General features: G+C 38.2%; 1 protein-coding gene across 1 annotated transcript; it reads left to right on the top strand.

Annotated features, from left to right (window-relative positions):
- The first annotated feature begins 224 nt into the window (after positions 1-224).
- On the top strand, positions 225-1,280 carry LOC137235752 (uncharacterized protein PF3D7_1120000-like). Its single transcript, XM_067758608.1, has one exon. It carries the CDS (start codon positions 339-341, stop codon positions 1,275-1,277), a length of 939 nt encoding a protein of 312 aa, XP_067614709.1. The 5' UTR covers positions 225-338; the 3' UTR covers positions 1,278-1,280.
- Positions 1,281-14,454: the final 13,174 nt, after the last annotated feature.

The raw sequence follows: 14,454 nt of genomic DNA on the forward strand, positions 1-14,454 counted from the left end.
ACTCTTAAAATAAAAAAAAAATAAAAATAAATAAAATTTTAATGATGCCTCAGCTAGAGTGTAAAGATTGCACAGCAAAAATACTGCAAGTGGAAGATATGCCAACATGCAGTGGGGGCTGTGATAATGTTTTTTGTGTGAAGTGTAGCAATTTAAAAAGAGCAGAATTAAAATTTCTAAATGAAAATTTAAATATTAAATGGTATTGTAACCAGTGTAGCTTATCAAACATAAATACAAAATTTATTGAAATAAAACATTCTATTGAAAAAAGTGAATCAAAAAACTTAAAAAGATCAGATGTTAAAGAAATAGTGGAGGATGCAATAACGAATAAAATGCAAAAAATGAAAAATGACTTTACAGTTGAAATAAATGCAGTAATAGAACAAATATTTAGTGAAAAATGCAAAATATTGAAACAGGAGCTCATAAGTGAGATACATAAGAGTCTGAACAGCAGCTGCGATAAATTAAGTGAAATTCGGGCTGAAAAGAAACAAATAAATGCAAAATCATCATATGCAGAAATGGCAAAAAGAAACGCAAACAAAATAGTTATTAAACCTATAAACAACAAAAATACAAAAGAAACTAAGAAAGCACTAAAAAAAGTAATCGAACCAACCGAAGGTCTTATCACGACTGTTACTAATATAAATAAAGGTGCGATAATAGTTGAATGCAAAAACAGTGAAGCAGTAGAAGAAGTACAAAAGAAAGTAAACAAAGAAATTGGTCAAGAATATGCTACGGAAAAATTGAGAGAAACGAAAAAGCGGAGAGCGTTAAAAATAGTGGGGCTCTCAACAAAATTAAATGATGAGAGAATTATTGAGTGTGTAAAAAAACAGAACGATATCGAAGATAATAAAGAGTTAAAAATTATTAAGGTTTATGAAGATCGCAATAAAAGAGAAGAAAGCTATAATATTATTATAGAAACAGATTGTGAAACGTATGAGCATCTAATTGAGAAGAAGAGAATAAAAGTTGAATGGGATAGTTGTAGAGTTTTTGAACATATAAATGTACCTAGATGTTTTAAATGTCTAGGTTTCCAACATAAAGCTAGTGATTGTACATTTAAACAAGCATGTAGCAAATGTGGTGAACAGCATGATGTTAAAGAGTGTAACTCAAACATCATAAGATGTGTTAACTGCTTTGACTTGGTGAGAAGAAAAGTTATAGATGTTGAAGTGGATCACTATGCCTATAGTACTAAGTGCCCTGCATATATACGCTATCTGCAGAGCAAAAAAGCGAAGAAATAGCAACCAAATAAAAACTTTGAATTTAAATGTATCTATTTAAATATATGTAGTATTATTTCTAACAAAAATGAACTAGAAAATCTTATTGTGGAGCAGAAACCTGCGTTACTATTGTGCTCGGAAACATGTGCCACGGGTGATATTAGAGAAGCAGAGTTACATATTAATGCCTATACGGTAATTAGATGCGACTCACATAGCAGACACACAGGAGGTGTCTTAATATATGCTCACAACTCTGTGAAATACAACGTTATATATAATAACAGCATTAATAATAACATTTGGTGCATCGTAATAAAACTAAAAGAGTGCGATAAAAAATGGCAAATAGGGGTTCTATATCACTCACCTAATACGAGTGATTCTGACTTCTTAAATTATCTAAATGAAATATTGTTGGAAAAAGTTGAGTTAAGTGTGAATTGCTTCGTGGTTGGAGACTATAACATTAACGTTAATAATGCCAACAACACCTATAGCAAGAAATTAACAGATATGTTTAATGATTTGGCAATGAGCCAAAAAATACTCTTCAACACACGTATCACAGATACAACTGAAACAAAAATCGACCTTCTATACTCAAATTCGAATGATGTTATTTGTCAAAACATGGACAAGTATAAAATATCAGATCATGAAACGATAGAAATAAAAATTAATACATCAGCACCATATAAAATGAGAACAACAAAAACAATTACCTCATGGGAGCTTTATAATAAAGAAAATCTACTTAACTTGTTGCGCGCATGCAGTTTTGTGATAAATGATTCAACCAGTATAGAATCCCATTTAGACATAGTAAACAATGCAATTCTACAATGTATGACAGGATTAACATTTGAAAAAGTAGTGAAAGTAAGACTTATGAATAAGTGGTATGATCATGAGCTTACACAATTAAATAAACTTAAATATAATCTTTTAAATGAGTCTAGGAAAACAGGAAATTGGGACGATTATAAAGAAATAAACAAAAGATACAAAAAACTTATCAAAAAGAAAAAGGCGAAATATATGGAAAACAAAATCTTAATTAGTAAAAATAATAGCAAAGAAATGTGGAAAAATCTAAAGCAAACCATAAACCTAAAAAAAGATCATCAAGAAATAAACAAAATTCAAATATTAGATAAGCAAATCGAAGAAAAGATCGAAATTGCGAATGAGCTCAATAACTTTTTCGTAAACAGTGTTTTAGAAATAAACCAAAGTATCGAACATTTTGATTTAAATTTAACCGTATCTGATAGCAGTTCGACATTCAAATTTAATAAAGTTGTAGCAGATGACATTGTCAAAATAGTTCGGCTATTCAAGAACAAAATTGGTGGCAAAAATCTTTTATCAGAAGGAGTTTTAAAAGATTCAATAGAGTATACAGCTTATTTTTATGCAAAAATTATAAATGAAAGCATGGAAACAGGCATTGTACCACAAAGATGGAAAACGTCGACCATTATACCAGTAAAAAAAATAAAAAATACGTATAAACCTGAGGAAATGCGACCTATAAATACACTACCATGTGACGAAAAAATTATGGAAACAGTTATAAAAAATAAGTTAGAAAATTACTTGGAAGACAATAAATTAATAATAAGTGAACAATCGGGATTTAGAAGAAAACACTCATGTGAAACGGCACTGAATATAGTGATCTCTAACTGGAAGGAAGATCTAAATAACAAAAAAGACACTGTTTGCGTTTTCCTGGATCTGAAAAGGGCATTCGAAACAGTGGACCGAGACATTTTGCTCCAGAAAATGAAAGCCATGGGAATTCAGGGTATAGAATTAAAGTGGTTCCAAAATTACTTGACTGGCAGAAAACAAAAAGCCATAATCGGTGATGAAGTATCGAACGAAATTTCGGTCCCATTAGGGTTACCGCAAGGTTCTGTATTGGCTCCTTTATTATTTTTGATTTATATTAATGATATTGTTAAAGCTGTAAAGTACTGTAACATAAAACTGTTTGCGGATGATGCTCTGCTTAGAATAAGTGAAAGTAGTTTAACAACTGCATTGACAAAAATGCAGTGTGACTTAGATAGTTTATATAAATGGCTATGTGGTAACAGACTTAAACTTAACGTGAGTAAAACAAAATATATGGTTATTAGCCGAAAAATCGAAAGCGAAGTTGCGAGTATTCAGCTCAGGGTGAAAGATGAAATGTTAGAGCAAATAAAATCAATAAAATATCTTGGAATTGTAATTGACAACAAACTCAAATTTGATGAACATATTCGATACACTGTAGGAAAGATAGCTAAACAAGTCGGTTTTATGCAAAGAACCTGTAAATTTATAAATAGAGAGTTTAAGGATATTGTATACAAAACATTGATTGAATCTAATTTTAAATATTGCCCATCAGTCTTATTCATTATACCAGATACAAAAATAGATAGACTTCAGATATTGCAAAATAGATGTATGAGATTTGTGTTACGGGAAAAGTCAGATGCGTCGATAAGCGACATGCTAATAAAACTAAAATGGCTAAGTGTCAAACAAATTATTTTTTATTATACTATGAAAATGATCTTCAATATACGAAAGGGAAATGTACCTGAATACTTAACAAATAATGTTGTATATATAAACGAAACCCATAATTTTAATACCCGTAGAAAAAATGATTTTAAACTGCCACTCTATAGAACTGAAGTGGACAAACAAAACCTTTTCCATAAAGGATTTAAAAACTTTAATGAATTGCCTAATGAAATAAAAAATTGTGAAGAAATTTATGTATTTAAAAGCAGACTATATGAACATTGTAAAACCTTACCTATAAGATAAGTTCTACAATGTGATTTAATAAATATTGTTCAAACTAGGCTTACGCTGTAATAAATAAATAAATAAATAAATAAATAAATAAATAAATAAATAAAAATAATTCTGTATCAGATATGAAAAAGGAGATGAAACATGGTAATTGGATTGGTTTATTGACGCAAAATATAACTCTAGAAAAATCAAAAGCCCTTAGAATCTTGGCAGGAATACTGTTCGTGGTATGACATATATAAATAAATTAGCGGTACCCGACAGATGATGTTCTGGGTCACCCTGGTCCACATTTTGTTCGATATCTCGAAAGCGCCTTCACATATACAACTAAGGGCTACTCCCTTTTAAAAAACTCATTAATACTTTTAATTTAATACCCATATCGTACAAACACATTCTAGAGTCACCCCTGATCCACCCTTATTGCGATATCTCGAAGAGGCGTCCACCTATATAACTAAGGCCCACTACGTTTTAAATAATCATTAACACCTTTCATTTGATACACATTTCATACAAACACATTCCAGGGTTACCCTAGGTTCATTTTGCTAAATGGTGATTTTCCCTTATTTTGTCTCCAAAGCTCTCAGCTGAGTATGTAATGATCGGTTACACCCGAACTTAGCCTTCCTTACTTGTTTTTTTATATTTTTGGCAACCAATCTGACAGTTCAAAATCTATTGTGAGCTAAAAATACAATCCAACTTAATGTGGATCGTAAAATTTAGTGTGAATTGAAAATAAATTACGTACTATCCATTGGCTATCGTATGTTAAAATCCCATTTTGTTTATACGTTTGACGTGGTTGCCGATCCGCGATCGTATATACGATTCGAGCCCTGTTCAATTATTTGCCAGAGCTTATGAATGATTAGAGTAAAAAAAAATTTGTATTTTTATTTGTAAAATATTACGGCCCCACAAATGACTTCAGGATGAAAATGTAAATAATGAATATGGCGTTAGTGAGGAAGATGGAATTTTCGACAATTAATATCTGGATTCAACTCAAGGCCGAGTGTCAAACTATTTTTCAAAATGGCATGCGAAGCAACATCTACAACTGGTAGGCATTTTGTGATGATACTTTCGTTGATCATTTGCCAAATTTGAATTTTTAAGGGTTGAGGAAGAATCTATATATATAAAAAGAAGTGTAGATTTTGATTGTCACTCCATAACTCGAGAACGGATAGAAAGATTGCCATGAAATTTTTAGGAAAGATGCAGGAAGGAGAGATGATGCTTAGTTGATTTTGAAATCCCAAATCGGTTTAGTCATTCTTGAGTTATGATTTTTTTAGAAAAAATTCAAAATTTGAAAATTTGGTATATAAATTTGCCTATATTAGTATTTACGATCCTTTTTTCCGGGAAGTTAACCAGAGACGGACTGGGATAGGATAGGATAGGTTAGGTGGTAGCTGCCCTGATAAGGATAGCTCACTTGGACAACACGAAGGTCCGTTGTGATACCACATACACCAAAAATAACGGTGACCTAGATCCAGCTACTTAGAGAATCGTTGGGTAGCAACGATAAAGCTCCGAATGATACCGATCTCAACTTTGGATATATCCTCGGGAGATCCAAGTGAGTCGCGACCGAAGTACTTTCGCCTAATTCTGGCAAAAGCTGGACAATCAAGCATAAAGTGATTTGGTGATTCCACCTCATCATCCTCCATACAGCTGCAGCAGGATGGACTTTCCAGTATATTGAGACGTACCGCATGGATACCCATGGGACAGTGCCCTGTCAAAACCCCAATGACCATTGATAGGTGAGCCTTAGTGAACCCAATTATTTCAGCAGACCTCCTGCCATCCACTTTCGGCCAGAAAGATCTTGCTACCCTGCAAGACGTGGTATCCGCCCAACGTTTGCTGAGCTGATTCGAGGCCCAGCTATGGAAGAGCAATCCACAGGTGGCCAGCGGGATCCCGAAGTCCCTACAGCCATCTTCATCCGGTTCAGTTGTACCGATGCGGGCTAAGAGATCCGCTTGACAGTTACCCGGGATATCACTATGGCCCGGGACCCAGATAATCTTAATTGTAAAATAATTCGATGCAATCGCAAGCGAGGTCAGGCACTCCCAGACCACCCTCGATCGCACTGTAGTTGAGCTCAAGGCCTTGATAGCCGATTGGCTATCAGAGTAGATGTTAAATTCCCTAACCGTGGTAGCACTGGATAGCATTCCATCCACCGCATCCTTAATCGCAGCAATTTCCGCTTGGAATACACTGCAGTGATCAGCCAACTTAAACTTGCGGCTTAAATTTAGCTCTTGACAAAAGACCCCCCCACCAACCTTTCCATCCAGCTTTGACCCATCCGTGAACAAGTTAACCGGTCCCATGCCCCAGATAATTCCTCTTCCCCAATCCTCTCTCTCTGGAATAACTGGGGTGAAGGTTGTATAGGGAGCTGTTATCGGCATACAGTAGTCCGTTCTGTCCGGGATGAAGTCGAAACTGGTAAGAAGGCTAGAGTGTCCGCGGTCAGAAAGTCTATATCCCATATCACGAAGCCTGACCAACGACCTTGCCGCGGCCGCCTTTCCCGCAATATCTACTGGGTATATGTTCAGCATGACGTTCAGTGCCAAGGTAGGCGTTGTTCTGAGAGCGCCACTGATACCGATCAGCGCCGTCCGTTGCACTGACACTAACATTTTGGAGGTGCTCGCCGTGTCCAGTGCTTTCCACCAGACCAGCACCCCATATAGCAGAATCGGTTTGACCACCATCTCATAAAGCCAGTGTACTATTCTTGGCGAGAGTCCCCATCTCTTTCCGATAGCTCCTCTGCAGCAGTACAAGGCAATGGCGGCCTTCCTGGCCCGATCTTCCGCATTGGGTCTCCAGGACAGTTTCTTGTCCAAAACAATCCCCAAATATTTAACCCTATCAGAAAGTACCAACGGTACCCCTGCAATCGAGGGAGTTCTGAAATCGGGCACCTTATATCTTCTTGTGAAAAGGACCAATTCCGTTTTTCCCGGGTTGACCGCCAATCCACATGATTCAGCCCACCTAGCCACAGTATCCAGGTAGCCCTGAAGAACATCGCGCAGGGCGCCCAGAAATTTGCCTCTGACTAGGATAGCGAGGTCATCTGCATAGGCAACCACCCGACAACCATTGGCTTCCAGCTCCACAAGAAGCTCGTTGACTACCACAACCCAGAGCAGAGGAGATAGGACACCCCCCTGTGGCGTGCCCCTGCACACCTTCCTCTTAATTATGGCCCCTCCCCACTCCGCTGCGACAATTCTGCCGCATAGAAGTTTGCTAATAAATTCATCCAGAGCCGCCTCGACTCCTAAACCCACCAGAGCTCTTTCGATTGACCCCGGTAAGACATTGTTAAAAGCTCCCTCGATGTCTAGAAAGGCACCCAGAGCATACTCTTTGTGTTCTAGGGACCCCTCTATTTGCTTTACAATCGAATGGAGAGCCGTTTCCGTCGATCTGCCCTTGCAGTACGCATGTTGTGAAGCCGACAGTAACCCCCGAGGTATCCTTTCCCGTAGGTACAGGCCAATCAACCGCTCAAACGTCTTAAGAAGAAACGACGAGAGACTGATTGGCCTGAAATCCTTAGGTGATACATGAGAGCTTCTGCCGGCCTTCGGAATGAAAATAACCCTAACCGTGTGCCAAGACTTCGGGATATAGTTAAGCCTGAGGCAGTTAGTATATATGATGGTTAACCAGCGGCAGGAAATCCCCAAAGACCTTTGAAGCTGCGCAGGAATGATTCCATCCGTGCCCGGAGACTTATAGGGCTTGAACGACCCTATAGCCCAGGTTATCTGACTTTCCCGTATTGGAATGGCAGGCACTTCTGCATGGCCAACGACCGCCGACAATGCAGGCGAAGATCCCTGCGCAATTCGGACATCGGGAAAATGATTGTCCAGTAAAAGCCTTAGGGACTCCTCGCTACCCATCGACCAGTCCCCGTCATCATCTCTCAGATACCCCAGAGGAGCGGGGTTCCTAGAGAGTATTTTTCTAAATCTCGCGGATTCATTGCAGCCTTCTACGTTTTCGCAGAAGCTTCGCCATGCATCTCGCTTGGCTATCCTTATTTCATATTTATAAATCCCCAGACTCACCTTATAGAGCTCCCAGTCCGAGGGTAATTTACTCCTCCTGGCTCTGTTGAAGAGCCGCCGACTGGACGCTCTTAGGTCGTCAAGAGAATCCGACCACCAGGGCGGCTTGCCCTTCCCCCTGTAAGTTTTCAATGGGCAGGACAGCTGAAAGGCGCTATTGCTTGCCGAGGTGAAGTTTTCCACCAGAACGTCTATCTCAGATTCGGACAGGCCCGAACTAATGATAGGCACCGCAGGCAGTAGCTCTCCCAGCTTCCTACAATACAAGTCCCAGTTAGTACTTTTAGGGTTCCTAAAAGATATTTTACCGGGACGTTCTTCGTTCACTGAGAACTGAATATATCGGTGATCAGAGAAGGAGTGCTCGTTGAGAACCCTCCATCCAGATATCCGACCTTCCAGTTCTCTACTAACCAGGGTGAGGTCCAGGACCTCCTCCCTTAACGCAGTAATAAAAGTCGGGTCATTCCCCCTATTACATACACAAAGTCCCTCATCTACAATAAAAGTAAATAAAGACTCACCTCTAGTGTTGGTATCCGAGCTTCCCCAAATGCTATGATGGGCATTTGCATCGGCACCGATGATCACGCCAACACCTCTCCGCCTTGCTTCAGCGGTGATTTCACCCAGTATCGCAGGTGGTGGTCCCACTACGTCCCCGTGGGGCATGTACGCTGAGACCACCCACATTTCATTACTTCCTCGCTCGAGGCAGACCGTGGTTACGTCAGCATTGCTGAAATTAGAGAGAATAAAAGCTTTAATCTCTTTTTTAACAAGCACACAGGATCTAGGCCTACTTGCCTCCGCATGCACCAAGGTTTTGAATTTTCCAGTCCTTAATCCAGAAATCTTACTGCCGTTACTACTCAGCCACGGCTCCTGGACAAGGACTATATCCACTCCGCCTTTTTCAAGGCAGAGCAACAAATTTGCGGAAGCCGCCTTAGGGTGCTGAAGATTGATTTGACGGATTTCCATCAAAAGCGCTCTTCTTCCGCACCCCATCCTTGGCGGATTCGTATTAGTATTGTCCATTCTAAAAAAGTCCCCCCTCAAGGCCGCTATCCGGAGCCGATTGTGTAGTCGCCCTTTAACGATCTCGTGGTTATCTATGCTACGCAGGGAGGCCACGCGAGGGTTGACGCATTACCTTATGAGTAATGCGTTCAGAGCCAGACCGGACGTGAAGCGGGAAAATCTTCAACCGCACCTACACCACCAACTTAACGGCGACGGAGCCGGAACGTACCTTGAGGCCCGCCACGGTTTTAACGGGACGTCGGCAGGTGCAGCATTAGCCTACCAGCCATTTTGGTAGGGTTTCACCCCGACCTACTAAAGTGGCAGAATACCGCACCTACCAGCCCAATGTCATCAAGTCAAAATGTAAAGTGAAATCAAAGTCCTTAAACAGTCCAGTTCGTCACCGTTGTGTACCGATCTTGACTCTCCCTCCCCTGAGCTCGGCACAATGACTCAAGGGGTGCGGGTTTTATCGAGTTGTCCTCTCTAGATCCGCCATTATCAGTAGAAGCAGGGGCACCTCGTGCAGGACCTGATAACTAATCACGCGTGACATTCGTCACTATGGCCGGTCTAAGACTGATATCAGTCCCTGATCCAGAGCCTGAAACCACTTATGATATCCAAGCCAAGTATCTTAGCCCCCAGACGGACTGGGACTGGGATTAGAACTAAGACCGGGACTGAGACTCGGAGTGGGACTGGGACTGGGACTGGGACTGGAACAAAATACATACCACCCTCTGGGACAGGCAATAAGGAATGAAGAAGAATGAGAAGAAGGTGAGAGAAGAGAAAAGAGAGAAGTAGAAGGATACTGAGAAAGAAATAGAATTAGACGAATATGGAGATAGATGAAGCGAAAAAGACGGAAGGAGCAGTGAATAAAAGGATCAGGAAAAAGTGAAGAGGGGTGGGGGAGGGCAGAGTTAGACGGAAAAAGCTTTTTAAAAAATGCAGATAGGCCAAATTTAGGGCAGAACAACGTCTGCCAGGTCTGCTAGTTTCTTATATAAATAAAAATCTAACCAAATTGATGTTGACATATGACAAAAACACATTACAATACCATGTCTCCAGGTTATAAAATCTAGTTGATATAGGAGGCATTGCGAAAAAAATTTTCATTTCTCGAAAAAAATACTTAATTGTAATTTCTAAAATTGTGAGGTATGGCACATCCTGACTAAGATTCAGCTGATCTTACTTATGACTATTAATAATTCATTTAGTGACTCATTATTAAAGGATTCTTTCCTGACAATTTGTTACAATCTAAGTCCTTAATACATAATCCTTCCAAAGACTTTACTCGACTTTGCGCCACGTATGCTTGTCCCTCCTCGAACTCCAAAATATTTTGGTGTCACTTATACCGGACTGTATGTAATATTTATTCCAAATATGAGCCAAATCGGACCACAAATACCATATGTTTTAATATCTTGATCACTGCGCCACCTAGCGGCAATTTTTTTCATAGATCGCTTTCTATTCTTGTATGTATTATGTGTTCCAAATATGAACCAAATCGATTTTATGAAATATTTAGATCCATGCGCCTCATGTCGGAGTTTTTTTCTTATTATTGCATTGCAATCGGGTTCTGAACTATATTCCAAGTTTAAAACTTGTAGCTTATCAGGAAGTTACTTAAATTTCAATTACAAAAAAGTGCTGTCCAACCAGTCTGTCAAGTCAACCTAAATAAAACCGTTTAATAATAAAATAATTAAAAGGAAGATTCATACCTAGTTTCCTTCTTTATAAAATACTTTATATCGTTATTTGTTCCTAAATTATGTGTTTGGGAGAAATTGGCCATTTAATCTAAATAAAATTGTATGATGAATTTTTATATTTTTCACCACAAGTTTAATTTTCAAATCTCGTTTTTGATCCTCATGCTGTCAAAAAATATGCATGAAGCGAAGAAAGTTAAATTTTTGCGCTTGTGGGTAGCCTGTATGTATATTTTTAAGCTGCGAACACCTGCTAACAGTAAACGTATTAACTATGCTTGATGCATTTTAATTATATTGTACGAACATTAAGAAACCTTCCAATACGGTCTACGTTCGCACAACATACACAATTCTAGGTAAGTATGCACTAAGGTGGTCCTTGAAAGAAAAATGTTTATTTTTTTACAGTACAAAGCCTTTAAACGATGTCACCGAATTAGAGACAGTTCGGGCATGTCACTTTCGGGTAAAATTGCTATACGCCTTAACCGTAAACAATAGCGACCAAAATTTGCATGCCAAATTTTCAGCGACATTTAGTGTTACTCAATTTGGTTCTTGGATAAAAATATAACTATAATATAACTACTGTTAATTATTTTTTTTTTTTGACATTTAAGGTCCGTGTTTTTTATGAGGGTAGAAATTGGACTAAAACTTGTTTGTCTGTAAACAAAAAATCATCGCGTGTGTGCAACCGTGGTTTCGCCTTCAGAACGCATCCTAAACAGCTGACAGTGAGTGACGGGTGTCATTTTGCGCACTAGCTGAAGAACTTAAACGAGGTTCCGCCTTATCGAAATATATCTTCATATAGAATCAACCGATTAAGTTTATCCTCGAATGTTAAGTGACTTAACAGAAAAAAATGTATCATCAATCAGATGCCGAATTGAATTGAACTGAAACGGGCGAAAATTGTTGCTTGTACATCAGAGAAATATAACTAAAAAGGCCCGCTAGTAAACAAAGGACTAGGAGCAGCATACATTATTAGTATCGGGCGCTCTTATGGCGATTTTCAGTCGGAGCGAGACATATGTAGGTCGTAAGACCCAATGCGAAGATCAAGACAGATGAATTTACTGGAATACGCCGGAGAGTGTGTAAGGTGATTGGCTTGTTAGGTGAGTAACTGGCTTTATAGTACGCAGTGAAGTTGAATATTATACTGGTTTGTAGACCAGGAATGCCATTAGACGCAATTAAGAGATCGATATTATTTTTATATATTAATTTTATTATGTTCGATCTCAAATCTCACCATTGAAAAAAAAAGCTTGTGAGTCGCATGGTCTCGCGCGTTGAGCCATAATAAGGTACGCGGTGCGAGAGGAAGAGGCGGCCGGTGAGATTATAAGAAACATCGTAGAATAAGCGCTTATCTGAACAAGACGTATTGTAGGAGGGTGGCTGCGCAGAGTTGGAGGTGCACTCTACTCCTCAAACCACTGCGACTTCAAACCGGTTAACTTTTGCCTCCTTGAATGAATTTGATTAACGTATTATAGTTGTACGATGCGGGACAAATGGATAAATCTTAGTGAGACTTTGTGATGTTCTTTATCATTTTTAATTTTCGTATGACTCATGCTTAATTATGATTTGAACATATTGTGGCGATTATTAGCAGTTTCGATACGTTACTTTACTGCTAGAAAATTAATGCACAACAACAGCTAAGCAAGCATCAACACATACATGTAAACATCAAAGCTAAGAACGAAGATAATATTTCACATACATGTAAACAGCAGCTAAGAGCGAAGAAGAAAGAGAACAGTCACACATGTATATAGCTAAAAAATCAAATATGTGAGACAGAAATGAGGAATATATAAGCAACTATACGAGAGGGCTGTTCGTGAAAGTTCCAGACCCTTATAAAAATAGGCAAACAAGGCAACTGAGAGTATAAATGCAGCATAAGCTGAGGAATAAATCAGTTTAATTTTAACACGCTATAAGTGAAACATGCAATCAATTTAATTGTGAGCAACTACTACCACAGTAGTGTGGTAAATAAATAATATTTCGCTAAACTGAATATTTGAGTTATTTACTTGACATTTTAGCGTTTCAGATTATATGTATCTAAGCTTTGGTGATTCGGAGAGAGAATAGTATTTTTTATATATGTATTATTTATTATTTTATTGGACTGTATGTTATCTTATATGTTTATTCAATATGTTTGTTCTTGTAGAAAAAGAGAGGTCCCGATGCACCCCTTTCACTTTGTGTGTATTTAGTTGGGGACGAGCACTTGGGCTCTGAGGAAAAAGCTTCCTCATTTCGCTGTGAAAACCTCACCATTTTACCCTTGTATTTATTGGGGGTGAGCATTTCGGCTCTGAGGTATTGGCTGCGGTTTGAGTCACCTTATTTTGCTATGAAAACCCCGATTTGGGATACAAGTTTTAAAATATGTGTTTAGAATATTTCATTAACCAGTTGCGAATTACAAGGGCACGCAATGGTTAATGTAACAAAAGAAAGGAAAATGTTAATAATTTAAGTCACTAAAACAATATGTACCATTATATAGTTAAAGGCACGAATGCTGGTTGAATAACCCGAATAATTTAAAAAAATCCTATAAGTTTTAGAAAAATGCGCATGATTGCCTACATTTATATTGATTTATGAGTTAATAAATTTGAAATGAATTGGTAAATTGATTGATGTAGTGGTATTTAATTTCGGATGTGATGTAGATAAATGTACTGGTCGTACAAATACAGATGCGGTAGATGACTGTAGGTTGCAGATGACTGTAGGTTGCATATTGGCGCTGGCAATAATCTGGCTACTACCGACTATGAAACGGAGGGAACAAGAGGGTTGAAAAAACAACATCGTTGGCGTGATCGTGCTAAAGGGTGGCGTTAGTAGGCGCGTATTGGAATTTGAATATGGATTGCTTCATCAACAGGTAATAAAATCGTGCCATAAAAACTCACAGTTCTGCGATCTAGCTCTTACATAACATAAGCGTACCCAATGACCAAACGCCCAAGAAGCGTTGAGGATGCTGAGATCCAAGACCTCTTCGGGGTGTGGGCAGCATATTTTATATCTTTGAACATTGTATAACCATTTGATTTTTAATGACCACCCTAGTATGCACTTAGTAAAAGCAATATTTTTCCATAGTCATTCAGTACCTACTTACATACATACATATTTAAGTACTATCGATGTGAAATATTTTGAACCTTGGTCGTATATTAGATATTAATATGTATTTTTCATTCGAGCGCACATTTTAACTTCTCTCCCTCCTCTTCACATCTTTTGACCAAAATTACTTAATTTTTTTTGTAAAAATTTGCATATTTTCCTTCTGCTTCTGCGCTTTTGCTGTTCGAATAATATTTAGTATAATTTTTCCACTGCTGCTTATTATGCTCATCTTTGTTTTTTCCATTATAAATTAATATTTATGAATTTTCT

Source organism: Eurosta solidaginis, unplaced genomic scaffold (assembly GCF_040869045.1).
Source record: "Eurosta solidaginis isolate ZX-2024a unplaced genomic scaffold, ASM4086904v1 ctg00000221.1, whole genome shotgun sequence".
NCBI classification, from domain to species: domain Eukaryota; kingdom Metazoa; phylum Arthropoda; class Insecta; order Diptera; family Tephritidae; genus Eurosta; species Eurosta solidaginis.